Here is a 23,267-nt window from a genome sequence, read left to right as displayed (position 1 = left end):
CTAGGTCAGTGGTTCTCAACTCCAGTCCTCAGGACCCACTAATTTTAAGTATTACCTTGGGGAGATGCAGACTAGAGTACTGCAATCACTGAGCAGCAAATTAGATCACCTGTGATGTATTTCAGTTATCTTGCAAACCTGACCTGTTAATGGGTCCGGAGGACCGGAGTTGAGAACCACTGCTCTAGGTCTACATCCTCAGCAGGAAGCTTGATCAGAATCAGGGCTCTTAAGGCCCCTGAACAGCTTGCTGCTCCAGATGAAATCTCTTTCAGTAAAGTCTCAGTCATGAAGGCGGCCTTTCTATGGGTTCTTTTCCTCAGTCAGGAGATTGCGGGGATCTGGGCCTTGTGCCTACAGGGATCCTTGTGGCTTTCGGCCCAGTACGGGTAGTGTTTATATCCATACTGGGAGGCAATCTGAGGTGGCTTCGGCATTCTATGATAACAAAGGATTTGTTCATCCCATATGCAGGACCACCAAGAATAACTGGTTCCATGCCATGGATATTGGGATTTTTCAAGCATGCTTTTAAGCTACTGTTTTGCTTAGAGTTTTAGGACATATTTTCACTCTCTCTAGTAGAATCAGCAGGATGGAGATGTCATCCAGAATTTTTTTTTTTTACTGGATGTGTCATTCTAGCTAGTCATTAGGCTTATAAAGCTTAGGGCTTGGTTCCTATGGAAGCATTTACCACACACTCATCCAGGAGTATGTAGGCTTCGTGGGCTCCCTGTGAAAGGGCATCAGGAATAGTCGGAGGATGACATATCTTCCATTAAAGCTGTTCTGGCTCTTTGTGGGGTGTAGCTAACTTCCTTATGCTGTCAATATCTATCCATAGGGTTTGTTGGCTATGATTGAAACCCTACTTTTCTGACATCCCATCTTTGTTTTTTGGGCTAGTTCGTTCCCAAATGTATGCTGCCACAGAGGTCTGTCAAGAAAACTGAAAATTTACTATTAAATACTTACCGTAATTTTCCTTTCCTGATGGACTCCATGCAGGGCTGGCCTTTGGGGTGTGCGAGGTGTGTGGCCGCACAGAGCGCCATGGGCAACAGGGGCGCCGTGCGGCCATCACAGCTCACAGTCAGTTGCTCCTGATAATCGGGCCCCACAGCGGGAGGTAAGCGGCGACCGCGGTCTGGACAGGGTTAACACAGCCCGCGGCCACGCTTACCTCCCGCTGTGCGGCTGTGCCTGTGTCACCTACGGACTGCAGGGCCGAGCTGTGTATCTTTCACACAGCTCAGCCTCACAGAGCCGCCGCTCCCAGATCCCCTCCTCCTCTCTGTCTGCAGGGATGCCAGAGGAGAGAGATCTTCAGCTCCTCCTCCTCCCGCCCCTTCTCCTCCTGGTCTGCCCCGCCCACATCCCCCACATGAGGATGTGTGGGCGGGAAGTTTAAACAGAAGAAAAGAAAAACAGCAGACATCCTGAGGCTCCATACTGTGGTATGTGTCTAATGATGAGATGGTGATCACTGTCAGTTGATTTCTGTACATTGTTTGCGCCGCTCTGTGGCTTGCTTTTTAGATTCTCAGTGCAGTCCTATATTGTGTAGTTGTTTGTCCCGGTGTTTCCGGGGCAACAGAGCATCACTTCCTGTTATAGGTGTTCCTCTTGTTGTACATCTGGCTTCACATGGTCAGAGTGACTTCCGGGATCGTGACATCACGATTCGCCCATTGTGGGTGTGACTTTGCGAGCCAGTGTTTACTATATCTAGCCCTGTCCTTCTCCCTTACCTATAGCTGACGAAGTCCCGCCTAGTGGGACGTAACGCGTGCGAAGGGGGAGGGGCCGGTGACGTCACCCGCCATCCATTGAGGTCAGACGAGACTGCTGAGTGTAACATCATCACGATTTGCTATGTACATGCACTTGTTGAGTGCCAAACCAGGTAATTTTATATCTGTCATGCTTAATAAAAGTGTTTTATTACGTTAATGCACTATGTCCGGACTCTTGTTTTCATGTGGACCTGTGACCTGCTGCTTGGATCTGTGATCTGGTACCTGTGAGCTGAACTATATCTATTAAGGAAGAGGATTGATGATCTTATCTGTATTGGTGTTACCCTTGGAGAGAGCATATGTCTTATTATTAGCCCGTCTGGTGACACAGGGGCTAAGTGTGAGGTCAGAGGCTAATGAGACTGGGTGAAGGATTACCAGCACACTGAAGAGCACTGATTATTTACCTTGTGCATGCTTCACCATATCTGCATTTTTGGACTGCTCTCCCTGATATCATCCTTATACACGTTTCCTCTTACACTCCTTGAGACTAAATAGTTTTTTTTCCTATGCTGGGATCACCATTGAGGTATTAGTAAATTGCTATCATGTCCTCTCTCAGGCGTCTCCTCTCCAGGGAGAATAAATTAAGCGCTTGCAATCGCTCCTCATAATTAAGGCCCTCCAATCCCATAATTAGTTTAGTTGCCCTTCTTTGGACTCTCTCAAGTTCCAGCACGTCCCTTCTGAGGATTGGCGACCAGAACTGGACAGAGTACTCCAGATGTGGCCGGACCAGGATTTTATAAAGTGGCAGGATTATAGCTATATCTCTGGAATATATCCCCTTCCTTATGCATGCTAATATTCTGCCGGCTTTGGCAGCTGCAGTTTGATATTGCATGTTATTGCTTAGTCTATCTTCCACTAGAACCCCCAGATCTTTCTCCATCCTTGGTCCCCCCCCCCGTAGAGCATATTTTGCATTTGTTTTTGGCCCCCAAGTGCAATACCTTACATTTCTCCACATTAAACCTCATATGCCATGTAGTTGCCCACTCTTATTTTGTTCAGGTCATTCTGCAAGATTTCTATATCTTGATGAGAAGTCATGGCCCTGCCTATTTTTGTATCATCCGCGAAAACTGAAACTGAGCTAATGATCCCGTCCTCTATATTATTTATGAATAAATTGAACAAAATGGGTCCCAGGACTGAGCCTTGGGGGTCCCCACTTACCACTCCAGACCAGTCTAAGTACGTGTTCTTTATCACCACACTTTGGACACGCCCCTGTAACCAGTTTTCTATCCAAGAATAAACCTTGTGGTTGATGCCTGCAGACCTTAGTTTGTAGATTAAGCATTTGTGGGGAACTGTATGGAATGCCTTAGCAAAATCCAGATACACCACATCCACAGGTCTCCCCCTATCTAGCCCACAGCTTTCTGGAGGATAAGACTGAACTCAATCTTGTAGCCTGACCGAATAACTTCGTGGACCCACTCATCCTGTACCAGGGAGGTCCATTGATCTGGGAACCAGTGAAGACGTCCCCCCACCCCAGATACAGGTGAGGGCGACCCTTCATGCAGAGACAGCCTTGTCCGCAGGTCTGGAAGAGCCCGCTCGAGGCTTGCCAGACCAGGTCCTTTTGGAAATTCCGGTGGAGGCCCTGACTTTTGATTTCTTGTCTCGAGACCCTGAGGGACGAAAAAACCTCTTATTAACTCAGAAGAATGGCCCACGTCTACAACGGGGCTCCTAAGAAAAGTACTCTTCCCCCCTGTGAGACCCTAACAATGTCATCCAAGGAAGCTCCAAATAGGTGATTCCATACAAGGGGAAGATCAGATAAGGCCTTCTTAGAAGTCTGGTCCGCAGACCAGCATTTCAGACAGATAATACACCGAAGGACCACTGTTGATACAGACAGCCTAGAAATCAAAGGAGCTGCATCCAAAGAAGCATCACAGATAAACTGTTGCCCCTGGATCAACTGATCCACCAGCTCCGCAGGACAGGCGGAAGCTATTTACCCTCCAGCCCACTCGGTCAGAGTTTGCGACACCAGGGCAATAGTAAATACCGGCCTAAGTGCAGAGCCTCCACCCTCCTATCAGCTGGATCTGTTAAGGCCGGGGACTCCTCAACCGGACTAATGCCTCGTACACACGCAACGATTGCCCGACTTTTGTCCAAGTTGTGTTTTGTTGGTTGGAATGTGCCTAGACTGCACACGAATTTTCTCGGCCAACAAAATTCTACTTCAGAAGTGATGCCATGTGTTGGTTTGTTTTCTTTGTGTTTTTTCTTCACTGAGCATGCCCAGACTTGCTCATCAGATTTTTCCCTGTCGAAATCTGTACTGACTGCACGAAAATCGGCCGTTATGTTGACGGCCAACAAAAATTTTATAGTCTGCACACCAGATTTTTTTCGGCCGAAAAGTCGGAGTTAGTTGTCGGAAGCATCATACTAACAAGCCGAAAATCGGCAGATCGGATGTTGGCCGAGAATTCCCTGCCAATTTTCGACTCGTGTACAGGGCTTAAAGGTAGCTTTATTTAACCTAGAAACTGATGAGTCCGCTACAGGTGGGACCGTCAACCTTTTAAGCAGTTAATCCTCATAAGGATACCGCAAGGCAATAATGCCTAGGATCCACTGAGTTTTGGACAACCCCACTGTTTTGTGTCAGTTTTGTCAAAGTAAGCGGAAAGGGGAACCAGTGGTGTATTCAGGTTTTGTGCTGCCCTAGGCCTGACTAAACTTTTGCGCCCCCTAATTTAAATGACACACCCCTTCCTGTAAAGTCCACGCCCCTTCCTGTTTATGACCCGCCCTGTCATCTGTAAACCACAGACCACAACCATAGTCTATCAGTGCCCATCAGTGCAGCACTTATCAGTGGCCACCAGTGCAGCCCATCAGTGCTGTCTTACTAGTGCAACCCGTCAGTGCAGCTTATCAGTGGCCATCAGGGCAGCATATCATTGCAGCCCCATCAGTGAAGCTTATAAGTGCAGCCTCATCAGTGACAAAAAGTGCAGCATATCAGTGCTGCCTCATTAGTGCAGTTTATCAGAAACCATCATTGCTGCCTCATCAATGGCCATTAGAGCAGCATATTAGTGCCCATCATTGCAGCCTATTAGCACCCATCAGTGCAGCATATCAGTGCAGCCCTATCAATGCCACCTTATCAGTGCCCATCAGTGCCTATTAGTACAGCCTTATGTCACTGGATTAGTAAGATTGCTCCTTTCTTTTAAGATATTTGGACATTTGTTTGCTGTCACTGATTGTAATCATAGGATTATTTCACTTATTTGTATAATGACTAGGAAGTCCAGAGTCTTTATACAAATAAGTGAAATAATCCGTGGCAGCAAACACAAGCCCAAATATCTTATAAGATTAGTGTATTCTTACTAATCCAGTGAAATATTGCCATAGCACATGAGGTGAGCAGGTCCAAAATATTATTGCAATCATATACAATTAAAAGTCTTAATTGTATGTTATGCAATTCAGTATGCTCATCAAGGACAAGGATGTTAAAAGAAATGAAATGATATTATTTACATGATGCCTGCCATACCTGGGAGCAGAGAAGGGTAGGCGGAGCATTAGGCTGCAGTGCCACACTTATTAGCATTGGCGGCCGTCAGGCCAGTTGTATTAAGTGTGGTCGGCGGCTTGCAGTCTGTCCAAATGTCCTCACAGGCAGTTATTATCATACCGGGAAATAGCAGTGTGACCGCTTTATGGGGGTGTCAGACTGGTTTGCCTCCTGGGCCCTGCCCTCCGGCTCAATTCACCCCATAAGACTGGCACTATACTAACTGGCGCTATACTAAAAGTGTAGCGCAAGCCAGCGGGGACCCTTTTTGTGCGGGAGCCAGTAAGAGGCTGTTTTTTTTTTTGTGTGGGGTGCAGCTTTTTTGCTGCCCCCCTGCAAAGTGCCTCCCTAGGCCTGGGCCTTGTCGGCCTAGGCCAGGATACAGCACTGAGGGGAACACCCTTGCTGCTTTGGGGGGCCTGTGGGTGCCTAAAGGCACAGTGCATCCACCAGCGCCTTTTCATGTGCAGATAGAGGAGCAGAGGAATCATCCTCTGAGCACTCAGGCTGCGTGGACGCAGACCCAGCAGAGTGACTCGGGTCCGCGGCGGCCGAAACAATTTCAGGATCTGATGTAACAATCAAGGTAGGGCCGCCGACTGCGATCCCGCAAAGGGGACGCCGACCGAGGGCCCACCTACTGGACCCCGCAAAAAGGGGACAAGGGGGTCGCCCTCCGAGCCCCTCCATAGTGGCCCACATAATAGGAGATAGGCCCCTTGAAAGGGGGCCACCTGCCGTGACACGGACGCACAGGCAGGGTATCCTGATGGTCCCGCAGTGCTAAAAAGGGGCAGGTGCCCCACACAATAATGGCAGCAAGGCTATCATCAAAAAATTAACCACCTACACAGTGCCACCCCCACCAAGGGACATGCCAAGCTGACGGCATGGCCTAGCAGGCCACGCCCCAAATTGTCTTGGAGGCCCAGCTGCAAGTTCATGGATCCCAGGCCAGCAGATGCCCAAAGGAAGAGTGGGGGCCTCAGCCAAACTCACTGGGGTAGCCCCCCAATGAAGGCACCCGACTCGACCGCATGGCCTAGTAGGCCACGGCCTAAATTTTTGTGGGCGCCCAGCCGTCTGGACGCGAGTCCCAGCGAAGCCGACCACCCAGGGGCAGCGGAGGGGAGGGTGGATGCCCAAACAGGAGGCAGTGGCTTCAGTCATCCTCACAGGGGCCGCCCCACATAGTGCCCAACTAGTAGGCCGCAAAGCCGCGGCCTAAGTTTTTGGCCATATCCGGCGCAAACCCGGAAATGCTAAACCATCTGCTTCCCCAGCAGGACATTCCTGCCCTAGTCACCAACCCCCAGGGTGGCCTGCGCAACTCCAAAAAGCCCCCTTTTAGAGCATGTGGCAAAAGTCAGCTGGGGGGGCGAAAGACCCACAGTGACCACTGAAAGTTTAGAGGGGCTGGGGGGAAGAAGGGAAAAGCCTTCAGGAGTATAGGGGGGGCAGCTACTTAGCATACCAGGAACAGAGTGGGCACCGCTCCATCGGGATGTGGGTGGCTGTCAGCCAGGAGGAACGCTGCGACTCAGGCAGGGGCCAGGTCATATGCACCCTCGCGTGATATTTAACTCGCAGGCCAGCCCCTGCCCAGTGGGGCTATGTCGCGGGCTGACCTAGCGCCGAACTAAGGCCGGTGCGCTAGCTGTCCAGACGGGGGGGGGGGGGGGGGCCCTCTGGATCTAGATTATCCAGTCCGTTGCCCAGTCCGGAAATTGATTGATTGTAGATTCTCACAGGAACAATATAAAAAAGATAGAAAATAATTCCATTTAAAAAGAAAAACAATCGCCAGGACCAGAGATCCCAGCAAGGAACTAAGTCCTTACTCCTGACTAGGCAGAAAAAAGTGAGTGCCTATAGCTGAGAGTGGGTGTATACCCCCTGGGACTGCCTATAGGCATAGTCAAGCTTTTTCTTGCCTAGTGTCCTACTCCTGTAGGGGGCAGTATAACCAGTCAAGTTCCTCCACCCCAAACTCCCTCAGCCATGTCTTTCTTTATGGACCTTGCTTTGTGCACTGGTGTGCAGTAATGTTGGAACAGGAAGGGGCCATCCCCAAACTGTTCCCACAAGGTTGGGAGCATGAAATTATCCAAAATGTCTTGGTATGCTGATGCCTTAAGAGTTCCCTTCACTGGAACTAAAGGGGCCAAGCCCAACCCCTGAAAATCTACCCCACACCATAACCCCCCCTCCACCAAATGATTTGGACCAGTGCACAAAGCAAGGTCTATAAAGACATCGATGAGCGAGTTTGCGGTGGAGGAACTTGACTGACCTCCACAGAGTCCTGAACTCAACCCGATAGAACACCTTTCGGATGAATTAGAGCAGAGACTGTGAGCCTGGTCTTCTCACCCAACATCAGTTCGTGACCTCACAATTGCCCTTCTGGAAGAATGGTAAAACATTCCCATAGACACACTCCTAAACCTTGTGGACAGCCTTCCCAGAAGAGTTGAAGCTGTTATAGCTGCAAAGGGTGGGCCAACCCAATATTAAACCCTACGGACTAAGACTGGGATGCCATTAAAGTTCATGTGCATGTAAAGGCAGGCGTCCCAATACTTTTGGTAATATAGTGTATGTTTAGGATAGGCTGTGGGTCTACTTCTCATGTGTTGTGAGGACACAGACTTCAGCAGAATCAGACAGCAATAGATTAGAAGTTTATTCGGCATCATCAACGTACAGGGAGGCAAAACCGACACGGAGCTCCCATGTGACCCCTGAGTGTCGGCATCCTGAGAAACTCTCTATATACAAACTCTTCACACTTAGAGAAAATATTCCATTCTATATCATGTTCTACAAATCTATAGGTTTCCTTTTTGGTTTCACTTGTTAAAATAAATCACATAATTTAATTTTAGAAAAAAAAAAAAAACTGCTGCTCTAATATTGCCACAAGAGGGCGGGCTTTGTCACATTTGTGTCCAGGGGAGGCTGAGGAATCTGTGTTGAGAGCGTGCTCACTGCGCCCCCCGGTGACCGAGCTGTCACAGACGTCTCCTGGTCTATAACAATGGCGAGAGATCAGCTATCAGGTGACCACTGTTAACAGTGGTCATGTGATCAGGCAGTCCTTCCCACCCAGTTAAAGGGATGCTGGTCCGGAATGGGTTAAATATGTTCATCCAAAAGGACAGGAAAGATTAGAACCCATGTCTGTTTTTTCTGCTATCCAGGGCTTTCTAAGAGAGATTTCCTTATATTTCCTATGTTCCAACAGGGAGAATGCTGATAGGAGGAGAGAGCAGAAAGGTAAGCTCATCAGTCTGCAGCTTCTCCTTCACTGTCCAATCACAGGCTGGGGGAGGGACCTGTAAGCAATACTTAATTGCAGCAGAGAAGTAGGTCCCTTCCCCTGCCAGCCAGAGCTGTGTAAATCGCAGGACTGGATGGACAAACCCTTTTACAGGTGGTTTGCCTGACGTTCAGATTTAGAACAGAGATGGCGCCTTTCACCCTTGTGCGACCTGAAAGTCGCGCAATTTTGCCTCGATTTTTTTGCTGCGACTTTGACTGGACTTGAAGAAATGCCTGTGTGAATGGGGCCTATAACAGAGATTATGTTCTTTTCTCTCAGTGCCCCTTTAAGAATTAAAGTGGCCCTCTCAAAAAGTGGGGACTCCTTCCCTGGCAGGGGTGTCCAAACTATGGCCCTCCAGCTGTTCAGGAACTACATTTCCCATGAGGCATTGTAAATCTCTGACATTCACAGACATAACTAGGAATGATGGGAATTGTGGTTCCTGAACAGCTGGAGGGCCATAGTTTAGACATAGCTATAGGTATACCTGTATTCACAGCCAGGGGATCGGCATTTTCACAAGCAGTGCTGGGCAACAGAAACCTCCCTTCTTCAATATTTCCAGCCAATGAGCTGGAACAATCATGCAGCAAGTGAAGTCATTGTGAGCTCCTAGGACTCTCTGTATTCACATTTAAAATGTAACTAAAAGCAACACTTTGTCTTTGGATAGAGTGAAGAGGGATTAGAATTAGTGATCGACCGATATTGTTTTTTTGTTGCAGATACCGATATTTTGGCCAATGCATATCGGTATTGGCCGATATTTTCACACATTTAAAAAAAAAAAATTTATTTTTATCACTTGACAGGTATTCTTGTGGAGGGATCTGGGGTCTAAAAGACCCCAAACCCCTCCTCTGCACTTAAAAGCATTCAAAATGCCAAGTTTGGCTGTTTTGAATGCTGTAATTTTTTTTAATTTGGCGCCGAGTCCCTGGAAGGGATGTCATCACTTACGGGTTTTTGCATGGAGACCCGATCAGAGCTGAATGTGGCTTTGATGGGGCTCTTCTCTTCAGCGGCTGTGCAGGCTGGTTGACCGGGTCCCCCGGTGGGGCGGGAGACCCGGGCGAGCCTTGGAAGGCGGCGGGAGGGCGACGCCCCTTCCCGCTCCTTGTAATGACAGCTGAGCGGCTTCTCAGCCTCATTGGTTGTCATAACAAGACAGCCAACCGTTGGCTATGGACGCTGATACCGGGGTGATGCCTCTAGCTGCAGGCATCACTCTGGTACAGCACTTTCCCGAAATATCGGTAATATCAGTAACCTCAGGGGCCGATTACAATATATCCGGGAAAGTGCATATCGGCCCTAGATATATCGGCTTTGCTGATAATCGGTCGATCCCTATCCTAAAGCCAAACAGAAGGTAAAAGAGAATCCACTGCCCGCCCCCCAAGGTCACCAAACCAGTGTCCCCCATTTGGAAGATTTCCCATCTATTCCTGTTCTGGTGACTACTCATAATCTCAGATCTGTCTTCACTTTAATTACAGAGGGCAAATCTAATCAGGACAATCAGAGAGAGTGAATCTCCCTAGCAGGGACATAACCTAAACCCCTCAACACTTCATTCAAATCAAAAAGCTTTGCCTTCAGTTATACCTTAAACTTTCTAATGCCATACAGACAGGTTCTCTTTGTCCCAGTTCACATCAGTGCGTTGTCAGACATTGCACTGCTCTGTAAATCCCATGCGACGTCTGTGCGATGTAAATTCAGCCATACAGACTGCATGGCTGAATTCGCATTGCATTCGGACACAATTCGCACAGGACTCTTTTTTGGGTCCGCACCAGAATCGGATCGCATTGGTTTTCACACCTATGTGATCTGATTCATGTCTGAACTGACAGTTCACACTGCGATATGTAAACTGATCTGGGGGTGTTGTTACCTTATATTGACACCCCCAGCGATTCGCATATGGCAGTGTGACCTGCCTGCGAGTTGAATGCAATGCGGGAACCCACAGTGGATTTGCATCACATGTATGTGAACCGGCACTAAAATTCAGTAGAATAGGTTGGCCAAGACCAAGCCTAGCAGTGGACTGAATCCTCCGCTGTGTCAGGTAAGAGCCGTAATGACAGGTTCTCTTTGAGCCCTGGTTTACACCAGTGCAGCTTTGAAATCGCGTGATTTCAAAGCCGCGGATCAATGTGACTTGGATCTCCGATTTCATTGCGGTCTGAACCTTTATTTAACAGAAGTCAATGCAAGTCGCAATTAATCGCAAAAAAAAACAAAAAGAAAAAAAAGTAATGCGGAACCTTTTTCTGAGTCGCAAGGATTTGAACGGTTCCATTGCCAGCAATGGGGTGCGACTGAACTGTCAAATCACATGACAACTCGCACTGGTGTGAACCAGGGCTAATTCACTAGGGCCAAACCTAGCACTGGATGGAATCCTCAGCTGGATTGGGTAAGAGCCATAATGACAGGTTCTCTTTAATACATACTAGTCATCACCCCCCCCCCCCCCAGCAGGTTAGTATGAGTCCCATTTCAAGTATTAGGTGGATCCTCAACGGCGGCGACCCGTCATTTTTATCGGCTACGTCCAGGTCCCCCGAGGAAGCAGCCTGAGTAGTCGTGTCCGCGGCAGGATCCCGCTAAGAGCGAGGGGGAGGCGTCTTGAAGAATCCGATTCTCCTGAAGTACCTGACCAGGAAGGGGACGGACACCACCGTGATGCTCATCCGCACGGGAGCAAACAGTTTATGGATGGCGTAGGCCAACACGAAGGTACTAGTGCCCGCTGCCATCTTGGATTGGACCAAAGCTTCACTGAAGCCGACTTTGAGGAGGAGCGCGGGGACGTCCAGACCACTGTACAGGGGAAAAAAAAAAAAAGGAAATTGAGTGAAATGTAACAAACATCATCATTAGACGCTGCAGCGGGCCAGCTCAGCCCCACCCCGCCGTGGGCCAGCCCTGCCCCACCCCGGCCTGGCCCTTTGTACTACCCCTCCCCTGTGCTCTGCTCTTGGAGACAGGTCCTCTTTATCCATTGCTGCTACAATATTATTCCCATAATAATCAGTTCTCACCTGGACACCAGAGCGTAAAATATCCCCAAGGACATCAGCGATATCCCCACGTGGAAGGTCACCGCCACGCCCCCGTATTCCTTGAAGACGCGCTTCAGCTGCTGCGTTTTGTTCGGCTTCTCTCCGCCGCTGGCTGCGGCGTTGCCAGTCTCCTTGGCAGCTGGTTCGACGGGACCCTGTAAGGAATAGCAGCAACTTGAGTGAGACTGTCGCCATGAATGAGCAAGGTCATCTCTAAATATAAAGTTCTGGGAACTCCCTTGGTGGCGTTGGCTCGTGAGGTGGGTTAGGTGGATGTCTGGAGGGTGCGTCACCCTGGGACGAAGCAATTTTCATGTTTCTCTAAAACATATGGCACTCTGTCTAGAATAGATCTTGGAATGAGCACCCCATCCCTACTTCCCTATGTTGGTGAGGTTAAGTACAGGCCTCGTAGTGTCTCGGACCACTCCCCTTTGGTAATACACCTGTGGGTAACCCCTCAGACTGCTTTGAGCAGGGCACCTTGGAAGTTTAAGGCTTTCTGGATGAAATTATTTGAATCCCTGTCCACATGCATATCTGACTTTTACGCGTTTCAGGATCCTTCTGACAACTGTGGTCGCCCGGTGGGAGGCTTTTAAGGCATACCTCCGGGGAGTGTTGATTGCTGAAATTTCTAAAGTGAAGAAATCTTCTCATACTTTGGTTGCTGCAATGGAAACTAGGGTGAGAGATCTGGAACAAAATTTTGTGGCTGACCCTTCGGACTCGTCTAGAGCGGCATGGCAGGAGGCTCAATCTGCTTATGAGCACCTGATGTCCTCGAAGGCCGAGAAGCTTTTTTTGAGGAAGGAGAAAAGACTGGTCGTCTTTTGGCAAGGATTGCTCCCTCTGACCAACGTTCCCCCGTTGTAGGCACACTTCGGTCTCCCAGGGGGTCCTCGGTGAGCTAGTCTGAGGGTGTCCTGGACTCCCCTGTATTCCCCCCAGACTGCATATTTACCGGAGGAACTGGACCAATACTTACTACAGCTCACTTTCCCCACTTTGACTGATAGGCAGAGACGGGGACTGAATGCACCACTCAATTTGGAGGAATTGCAGGAGGCTGTATCCTCGTTCCCAAACTGTAATGCCTCGTACACACGCATCCATTATTGGCCGTGAGATTTCGGCCAACGTCCGTTCGGCCGATTTTCGGCTTGTTAGTATGATGCTTTCGACAACCGACTCCGACTTTTTGGCCGAATAAAATCTGGTATGCAGGCTATAAAATTTTTGTTGGCCGTCAACACAACGGCCGATTTTCCGTCAGTCAGTACAGATTTCGGCAGACAAAAATCTGATGAGCAAGACTGGGCATGCTCAGAGAAGAAAAAACACACGGAAAGTAAACCAGCACATAACATCACTTCTGAAGTAGATTGTTGTTGGCCGAGAAAATTTGTGTGCAGTCTAGGCACATTCCAACCAACAAAACACAACTTGGACAAAAGTCTGCCGATCGGTCGGCTGATAATCGTTGCGTGTGTACGAGGCTTTAGGCACTGGGGGAGAATGGTATCCATATAGAGGTATACAAGCAACATGCAGATGAAATCCTTCCACCGTTGTTGAAGGTCTTTGACGAGGCTAGAGAGTCTGGTGCTCTGCCCCCGTCTATGTGCAGGGCAAATGTAGTTCTAATTTTGAAACCGGGCAAATATCCGGTTGATCCTGGGTCCTATAGACCAATCTCCTTACTACAGTGTGATGTTAAAATTTTAGCAAAAGTTCTGGCACTTAGACTAAATAGGGTAATTACGTCCCTAATACACTCTGACCAGGGAGGATTCATGCCCCAAAAATCCACCACGATCAACATTCGGAGGTTGTTAATGAACATGCAGTCCCGCGCAGACAATGTGGGTGCTAAAGCCTTGCTGTCTCTTGATGCCGCTAAGGCTTTGACAGCATGGACTGGACCTACTTGTGGGCTGGTATGGGAAGATTTGGGTTTGGCCCGATTTATATATCCTGGGTGAAACTCCTCTATGCTAAACAGCAGGCAACTATTAGAAACCTGGGCCATGTCTCACACTACTTTGAATTGGGCAGAGGTACTAGGCAGGGGTGCCCCCTGTCCCCCCCCCCCCTCCTATTTGCCTTGGCCACTGAGCCCCTGGCGATTCGGATAAACTCTCATCCGGACATTCAGGGCTTCCGCTACGGGGATATTCATGAAAAAGTGATGCTTTATGCTGATGATACTTTGCTCTTGCTAGGCGATACAGATGCCTCACTTAGAGCAGCCATGGCTGCGATAGAGGACTTTGGGAGGTACTCTGTCTCATGATCAACTGATCCAAGTCCGCACTGATGCTCCTAGACGGGGATGGGTCTCAACGAGTGGCGCCCTCTTGCCCTGTCACGGATGTGTTCAGGTACCTTGGGGTACAGACATCCCCCTTGGTGCGCGACTTTAGCAGACTAAACATTACCCCCACTCTTCAGAAGTTTTGGGATCGTATCAAAACATGGAGCTCTCTGTGCCGGTCGGTTGCTGGTAGGGTTAACTTGATCAAAATTATACTCATGACACAATTATTGTACCTGCTTCATAACTCACCTATGGTGATCCCTTTAACTACCTCAATACTGGGCAATTAAACCCCCTTCCTTCCCAGGCCAATTTTCAGCTCTTAGCGCTGTTGTATTTTGAATGACAATTGCGCGGTCATGCAACACTGTACCTAAACCAAATTTATGTCATTTTTTCCCCACAAATAGAGCTTTCTTTTGGTGGTATTTGATCACCACAAGGTTTTTTCTTTTTTGGTGCACAAATAAAAAAAGACCGAAAAGTTTGAAAAAAAAAAAAAAAAAAAAAAATTTTTTTGTTTAGGTTATAACATTTTGTAAATAGATACGTTTTTTCCTGCACTGATGATGCCGCACTGACAGGCACTGATGAGGAGGCACTGATGGGGAGGCACTGATATGCAGCATTGGTGGGCACTGATAGGCAGCACTGATGGGCACTGATAGGTGGCACTGATCGGCAGCACTGGTGGGCAATAATGGGCACTGGTGGGCGGCACTGATAGATGGCAATAATGGGCACTGGTGGGCAGCACTGATAGATGGCAATAATGGGCACTGGTGGGCAGCACTAATAGATGGCATTGGTGGGCAGCAGTGATAGGGAGGGCACCACTGGCAGGCTCTCTGAGCTCGGTTTGCCATCCCTGGTGGTCATGGGTGGGCATCCCTGGTGGCTCTTGTGGCACCCCCCCCCCCCCCCCCAGGGCTGCACTGGTAATCAATGTTCTGATTACCAGCACAGACCCCCCCTGTGATCAGTGAGTAATTAGAAATACTCACTGATCCCCCGGCTGCAGTAGAGATCCTCTCTTCTCCTCACTGACAGGATCTGTCAGGAGGAGAAGAGATCGAAGCCGTTACAACGGCTGTGTTTACATTACATGACGGCTGTGATTGGACACAGCCGTCATGTGATCAGGAGGGCCAATCACAGGGCCCTCCTGCCGCAACTTGTTGCTCTGTGTCCGAGGGACACAGACATATCGAGATTGCGCAGCAGCGCGTGCCCGCGGCGGCACGATCTCGCTCTTTCTGAAGGACGTTCCGGAATGTCCGATCAGAAGGACGAGACTCCCACCTGGCCGTGTATGTACAGTAGCCGGGTGGGAGGTGGTCAAAGACTTTTAGACTCATTAATTCTATTTTTCGCACACTGATTTGGAAATCCGGGACGCCCAGGATTAAACTAGAACACTTGCAAAGGCCCAAGGATGAGGGAGGTCTGGCGTTGCCCAACCCCTGGTTATATTATTTGGCGGCTCAACTGCAACATTTAATAGGGGCGGCGGATGATAGGGGGGAGGTAGACACGTTGTCTCCCAACCCATCCCGGGGAATGAGATACATGACTCGTGAGGGGCCTTTATTTACAACATTGGAGGCACGAGCTTTTGGTAAACCTCATAAGGCCTTCCCCACCTATAATCTCATTCAGAAGGTCTGGAACAAAACCAAATATTTGCAGGGGGCGGAAGGCTACACTGAGTATAGTCCCATATGGCTTAACGATACTGATTTGGAAATTGCAAAACTGCAGTCTGGATCTCGCTGGAAGGAGTTTGGTGTGACACATTTTAAACACATTTTTCGTAACGGGATCCTATTGACGTTTTCTGAGCTACAGGCTACCTACCATCTTCCTTCCTCTATGTACTTTTTATATTTACAGCTCAGGCATGCAGTCAAGGCCCACAGTGCATCCTCTGAGTGGGTGCTATCCCAGGTCCCGATATTTGACATAGTTGGGGCGACCGAGGAGTAAAAGGGGGTTCATTTCATGGTGTTATTCCCACTTGCTACGGCTGCATTTGAAGAAGCACCCGCTGGGGATGATGGCGAAGTGGGAGAGTGATTTGGGCCCGATGGACAATGAGCAGTGGGAGGAGGCCTTCCAGACGGTAACGATCTGTTCCCTGAATGTTGCCCAGAGACTGACAATTATACAAAACACTTAAGAGTTTACTATACCCCTCACCGACTACACTCCATGGGACTTCCGGTAGACCCCACCTCCGTGTGGTGCCGGAGAGACCATGGTGACCTTATACACTTGCTTTGGCGATGCCTAAAGTTGCATCCCTACTGGACGGGGGTGGTGCAGCTTCTTAATAATGTGTTTCAGGTATCCTTGAAGGTTGCTCCATTGGAATGTTTGCTCGGCCTATTGGATGAATACGACTGGGATAAATATGGTAAGGAAGCGATTCTTAGGGCTCTATTTCAAGCTAGGAGATTGATTATGGTACATTGGAAGTCAGAGGATCCCCCGACCTTGACAAACTGGATTACTGCAATGGGTAGGGTTCTGAAAATGGAGAGGGTTATTTACCAACACAGGGGGAATGTGTCCAAATTTGAGAAATTGTGGGCACCATGGCTGGATACCCCGGGGGCTCGTCCCGGTGGATCTGGTGATGGGCAGGTTACTGGTAGGGAAGCACCGATCCGATATTAGGACCGGATATCGGTGCCGATACTGCCGAAATAGCTGGATCGGGGGGGGGGGGGGGGGGGGGTCGATAAAATTAACCGATCCACGGGCCAACCCGGTTTTGCTGAGTCCCGGCTCAGCCATCCCTTGCGTGCACGGAGCCGCTGATCCACTGGCCAATCCGGTTTTGCTGAGTCCCGGCTCAGCCGTCCCTTGCGTGCATGGAGCCACCGATCTGGTTTTGCTGAGTCCCAGCTCAGCCATCCCTTACTTGGTGCAGTAGTAGTATGGGATGGGAGCCGCTACTTCCTGTATAGGTCCGGCTCACAGGCGGAGTGATATCAGATGCACTCCGCCTGTGAATGGAGGAGCCGTACACATGAAGCAGTGACTTTGCTCTATACTGCATCTGCATGCATATTGTGTATATGTGTAGTTCCGTATCGGTATTGGCAGATACACAATGCCAGGTTTCGGGAAGTCGGATTGGTGCACCCTAGTTACTGGGCTGAACCTATTGATCTGGATGGGTGGGCATATGCGGGATGGTGATTTTTTACATATTTTGCTGTGATAGGATGACGTGATGTTACCCATGTGTATATGTGTTATGATGTTGTTTAACACTGGTGCTGGACTGCTGTTAATTGTTATTGCTGTTATTCAATAAAGTTCTTGTTTGGATAAAAAAAAAAAAACATATGAAGTTCTGGGTGGTGCAAGGAAGGGTTGGACCCCCTGGCAAGTTTACATTGCTATCATTGACCCCACTGGGGGGGAGATTCACACTGGTGACCACAGAAAACGAAGGGATACACAACATTCTTCAGCTGTCACCAGAACAGGAAGTAAGGGGGAATCTACCAATGACGTCACCTGTTCTGGTTAGAGGGGATTTCCTCTCACTTCTCATTGGACAGGGAAGGAGAGGAATCTGCTCAGCAGGGGGGGGGGGGGGGATTTACACTGGTGACCACAGAAAACGAAGGGATACACAACATTCTTCAGTTGTCATCGTTATCAGAACAGGAAGTAAGGGGAAATCTACCAATGATGTCACCTGTTCTGGTTAGAGGGGATTTCCTCTCACTTCTCATTAGACAGGGAAGGAGAGGAATCTGCTCAGCAGGGGGGGAATTCACACTGGTGACCACAGAAAACGAAGGGATACACAACATTCTTCAGTTGTCATCGTTATCAGAACAGGAAGTAAGGGGAAATCTACCAATGATGTCACCTGTTCTGGTTAGAGGGGATTTCCTCTCACTTCTCATTAGACAGGGAAGGAGAGGAATCTGCTCAGCAGGGGGGGAATTCACACTGGTGACCACAGAAAACGAAGGGATACACAACATTCTTCAGTTGTCATCAGAACAGGAAGTAAGGGGAAATCTACCAATGGCGTCACCTGTTCTGGTTAGAGGGGATTTCCTCTCACTTCTCATTGGACAGGGAAGGAGAGGAATCTGCTCAGCAGGGGGGTGGGGGGGGGGGTTGTTCTAAAATTTAGTCGGACCCGTGAAAATTCCGGACCCTCGTCACCACCACAGCTGCTGCGAGCCCCGGTGCGCATGCGCAGAAGATTGAAAGATTATAAAATGGGATAGATGTGCCAACCCTGCCCACAACATACACAAATTTTGGCTGGACACCCTCCCTAAAGATCTTCTAAATAAATAGGAAAAAAAAACTGAACAGACCTGCTCTAAAATACGTACCTGCCTTACCTATATAATCGCTCAGCAGGAGGATCCCCCATACACATGGGGTGTGTGTGTGTGGGGGGGGGGGGGGGATTGAGTCAACTTTTATCATTGAACCTGCTGGTTCAATGCAGAAAAAAAAGAAGAAGTGTGTCTGCTGGAGGTCAGTGGGGGATGAAATGGTGATCAGGGTGGAGGAGCAGATGGTCGGGGAGATATCTGATGGTGGGAGGAAAACGCAGCGCCTGCACCGCAGATAAAGACGCGCTCAGCTACAAGAAACATTCCACCTAGAGGAACCCCCACTGTGCTCTGACTGTGAACAAACCGGGTGATCATGGCTGCAGCCAGATCTCTGCATTTGGGGGCCACTCGTCCATTTATACCCCTTGAAATTTTCCACATTTTTTCATGTTACAACCAAAAAAACGTAAATGTATTTTATTGGGATTTTATGTGATAGACCGATACACAAAGTTGCACATAATTGTGCAGTGGAAGGAAAATAATAAATGGTTTTCAAAATTTTTTACAAATAAATCTAAAAAGTGTGACGTGCATTTGTATTCAGCCCCCTTTACTCTAAAACCCCTAACTAAAATCTAGTGCAACCAATTGCCTTCAGAAGTCACCTAATTAGTAACTAGAGGCCACCTGGCGTGCATTTGTTTTCACCCCCTGGAGTCAATACTTTGTAGAACCGCCTTTCCCTGCAATTATAGCTGCAAGTCTTTTTTGTGGGTGTCTCTACCAGCTTTGCACATCTAGAGAGGGACATTTCTGCCCATTCTTCTTTGCAAAATATCTCAAGCTCTGTCAGATTGGATGGAGAGCGTCTGTGAGAAGCAATTTTCAAGTCTTGCCACAGATTCTCAATTGGATTTAGGTCTGGACTGTGACTGGGCCATTCTAACACATGAATATGCTTTGATGTAAACCATTCCATTGTAGCTCTGGCTGGATGTTTCGGGTCGTTGTCCTGCTGGAAGGTGAACCTCCACCCCAGTCTCAAGTCTTTTGCAGACTCTAACAGGTTTTCTTCTAAGATTGTCCTGTATTTGGCTCCATCCATCTTCCCTTCAACTCTGATCAGCTTCCCTGCTGAAGAAAAGCATCCCCACAGCATGATGCTGCCACCACCACGTTTCACAGTGGGGATGGTGTGTTCAGGGGGATGTGCAGTGTTCGTTTTCCCCCACACATAGCGTTTTGCTTTAAGGCCAAAAAGTTCATATTTGGTCTCATCTGAGCAGAGAACCTTCTTCCACATGTTTGCTGTGTCCCCCACATGGCTTCTCACACACTGCAAATGGGACTTCTTATGGATTTCTTCCACCAATGGCTTTCTTCTTCTCACTCTTCCACCAAGGGCAGATTTGCTAATAGTTGTCCTGTGGACAGATTCTCCCACCTGAGCTGTGGATCTCTGCAGCTCCTCCAGAGTTCCCATGGGCCTCTTGGCTGCTTCTCTGATGAATGCTCTCCTTGCCCGGCCGGTCAGTTTAGGTGGACGGCCATGTCTTGGTAGGGTTGCAGTTGTGCCATACTCTTTCCATTTTCCGATGATGGATTTAACAGCGCTCTGTGAGATGTTCAAAGCTTGGGATATTTCTTTATAACCTAATCCTGCTTTACACTTCTCCACAACTTTATCCCTAACCTGTCTGCTGTGTTCCTTGGCCTTCATGAGGCAGTTTGTTCACTAAGATTCTCTAACAAACCTCTGAGGGCTTCACAGAACAGCTGTATTTATACTGAGATTACATTACACACAGGTGGAATCTATTAATTAGGTGACTTCTGAAGGCAATTGGTTCCACTAGATTTTAGTTATGGTGTATCTGAGTAAAAGGGGGGTGAATACAAATGCACGCCACACTTTTCGCATATTTATTTATAAAAAAAATTGAAAATCATTTTCCTTCTACTTCACAATTATGCGCCACTTTGTGTCGGCCTATCACATAAAATACATTTATGTTTTTGGTTGTAACATGACAATGTGGAAAGTTTCAAGGGGTGTGAATACTTTTTCAAGGCACTGTATGTTGAATTAGGACCTGCGGATATTAGTACAGACGCTGCATCCTACAAGAGTAAAAGGCGGCTCCATCCGCACAAACCGCTTACCCCCAATGAACGGGCCGGAGAACCCCTGTGAATGAGCTCTTCACTTTTTAATTTTTTTTTTTTTTACAATTATTTTACGTTTTTTTTTTTATTATTCTACAATTTAATTATTTTTTCTTTAATTTTTTTTTTTTTACTATTTTTTCTTTTATTTTATTTTTTTTACTATTTTTTATTTTACACTTTATTTTTTACTATTTTTTATTTTACAATTTATTTTTTACTATTTTTTACTTTACACGTTATTTTTTACTATTTTTTATTTTACACTTTATTTTTTACAATTTATTCATTTTATTTTTAATTTTACACTTTAATTTTTACTATTTTTTTTTATTTTACAATTTATTTTTTAATATTTTTTACTTTACACTTTATTTTTTAATATTTTTCATTTTACACTTTATTTATTTTTTTACTATTTTTTGTTTTACACTTTATTTTTACTATTTTTTATTTTACACTTTATTTTATACTATTTTTTTTATTTTACAATTTATTTTATTTTTTCTACTATTTTTTATTTTACACTTTATTTTATACTATTTTTTTTATTTTACAATTTATTTTATTTTTTACTATTTTTTATTTTACACTTTATTTTTTAATTTTACAATTTATTTATTTTACACTTTATTTTTTACAATTTTTTGTTTTACACTTTATTTTTTTTACTATTTTTTATTTTACACTTTATTTTATACTTTTTTTTATTTTACAATTTATTTATTTTACACTTTATTTTTTACAATTTTTTGTTTTACACTTTATTTTTTTTACTATTTTTTATTTTACACTTTATTTTATACTTTTTTTTTATTTTACAATTTATTTATTTTACACTTTATTTTTTACAATTTTTTGTTTTACACTTTATTTATTTTTTTACTATTTTTTATTTTACACTTTATTTTATACTATTTTTTTTACAATTTATTTTATTTTATACTATTTTTTTATTTTACAATTTATTTATTTTACACTTTATTTTTTACAATTTTTTGTTTTACACTTTATTTTTTGTACTATTCTTTATTTTATACTATTTTTTTTATTTTACAATTTATTTTATTTTTTACAATTTTTTTATTTTACAACGCTGTGCAGGGAGCTCTGCATAAATATCAGGAGAAGGAGAAAAGGACTGAGGACGCAGATTCCTCCATCGCTATCTCTGCAGTCTGAGTTGCATTGGACAGTAAATGAACAGAACACTCCCTGTACAGAGGGTCCTTTTTCTTTTCTACCTGAAGCATAGTAAACACTTTACTATGCTTCAGTTATAAATGGACACAGAACCCATCACTCACTGTGTTAATTCACATTGGGAAGAGACCAGTAAATAGGACATGAACAGAAGCATAGAAAACATGTTAGTATGCTTCAGTATTGAATGGACACAGTCCATGATTAATACTGATCACTCACTGTGTTCATTCACATAGGGAGGGGGGGGGGGTAAATATGACGAACAGACAGCACCCAGTACAGAGGCTCCTCTTCATTCACAGACTGAAGCATAGTAAACACATGCTGTTCATTCACATAGGGAAGAGGCTGGAAAATATCACATAAATCCCGCCCATCCTCCATCAGCGGCAGGGATAGGGGGAGGGGAGCCAACAGTCATGGGGGGGGCACAGAGGGGGGGATGGGGGGGGCACAGAGAGGGGGATGGGGGGGGCTCCTGCCTCACCCCCCACTGACCACCCCCTACCTACAGAACACAGAACAGAACAAACCCAGCAAAGATGACTCCTCCATTGTATCCAGACAGACAAATCATCTCCTGACACCTCCCCCACCCTGCAATCATCAGAGGAGGAGTATGACAGGTGACATTCCTGTACTGACAGCTGCACTTTCAACCCCTCCCCCCCTGTCCTGTCACCAGGGACCCCTTCTCACCTGTGAGCTCAGCCTGGCGGGGCCCCGGGCTGTGTACGCGGAGCTCTCCAAGGTAGGCCGCATATCCCCGACCTTTCCTACACACGGCATCCGCCCACCGCCCGCACACAGCACCCGGCTACCCCGCAAGGCCCAACCGCGGCACAGCCGTGCGGGGAGGATGAGGAGGACGGACATGGCGGTCACTGCACGGAGCTATGGAGATCTACAGGACAGCCATGCCGGATATAATCCGATCATAGGACTGACATAACTCCGCCCACATCTCCTCCCCCTCCTTCATAACACCTCCTCCTCCATGACCCAACCTCCTCCATCTGCTTCTCTATGACAAAACCTCCTCCTCTGTTTCCTTCTCCATCTCCAACTTCATAACACAACTTCCTCCTTCATCTCCTACTCCATTACACAGCCTCTGCCTCCATCTCCTCCTCCATCAAACAACCTCCCCCTCCATCTCCCCCTCCATGACACATCCTCCTCCTTCATCTCCTCCTCCTCCATAACACAACCTCCCCCTCCTTCTCCCCCTCCATCAAACAACCTCCCACTCCATCTCCTCCTCCATGACACAACCTCCTCCTCCATCTCCTCCTCCATGACACAACCTCCTCCTCCATGACACAACCTCCTCCTCCTCCTCCTCCATCTCCCCCCTCCATGACACAACCTCCCCCTCCATCTCCCCCTCCATGACACAACCTCCTCCTCCATCTCCTCCTCCATGACACAACCTCCTCCTCCATGACACAACCTCCTCCTCCTCCTCCTCCATC

At 47.2% G+C, this 23,267-nt stretch overlaps 1 protein-coding gene across 1 annotated transcript; it reads right to left on the bottom strand.

The window, feature by feature from the left end:
• Positions 1-11,277: 11,277 nt before the first annotated feature.
• Positions 11,278-22,745, bottom strand: FAM210B (family with sequence similarity 210 member B). Its single transcript, XM_082272751.1, has 3 exons — positions 22,492-22,745; positions 11,755-11,930; positions 11,278-11,533 (listed from the first exon to the last, which is right to left on the bottom strand). Exons 1-3 carry the CDS (start codon positions 22,666-22,668, stop codon positions 11,317-11,319), a joined length of 570 nt encoding a protein of 189 aa, XP_082128877.1. The 5' UTR covers positions 22,669-22,745; the 3' UTR covers positions 11,278-11,316.
• Positions 22,746-23,267: the final 522 nt, after the last annotated feature.

This window comes from Pelophylax lessonae (assembly GCF_965119305.1).
Source record: "Pelophylax lessonae genome assembly, chromosome: 11".
Taxonomy (NCBI): Eukaryota; Metazoa; Chordata; class Amphibia; order Anura; family Ranidae; genus Pelophylax; species Pelophylax lessonae.
Note: the sequence above shows the minus strand (reverse complement) of the source record. Positions and strands in the feature narration are given on the sequence as shown.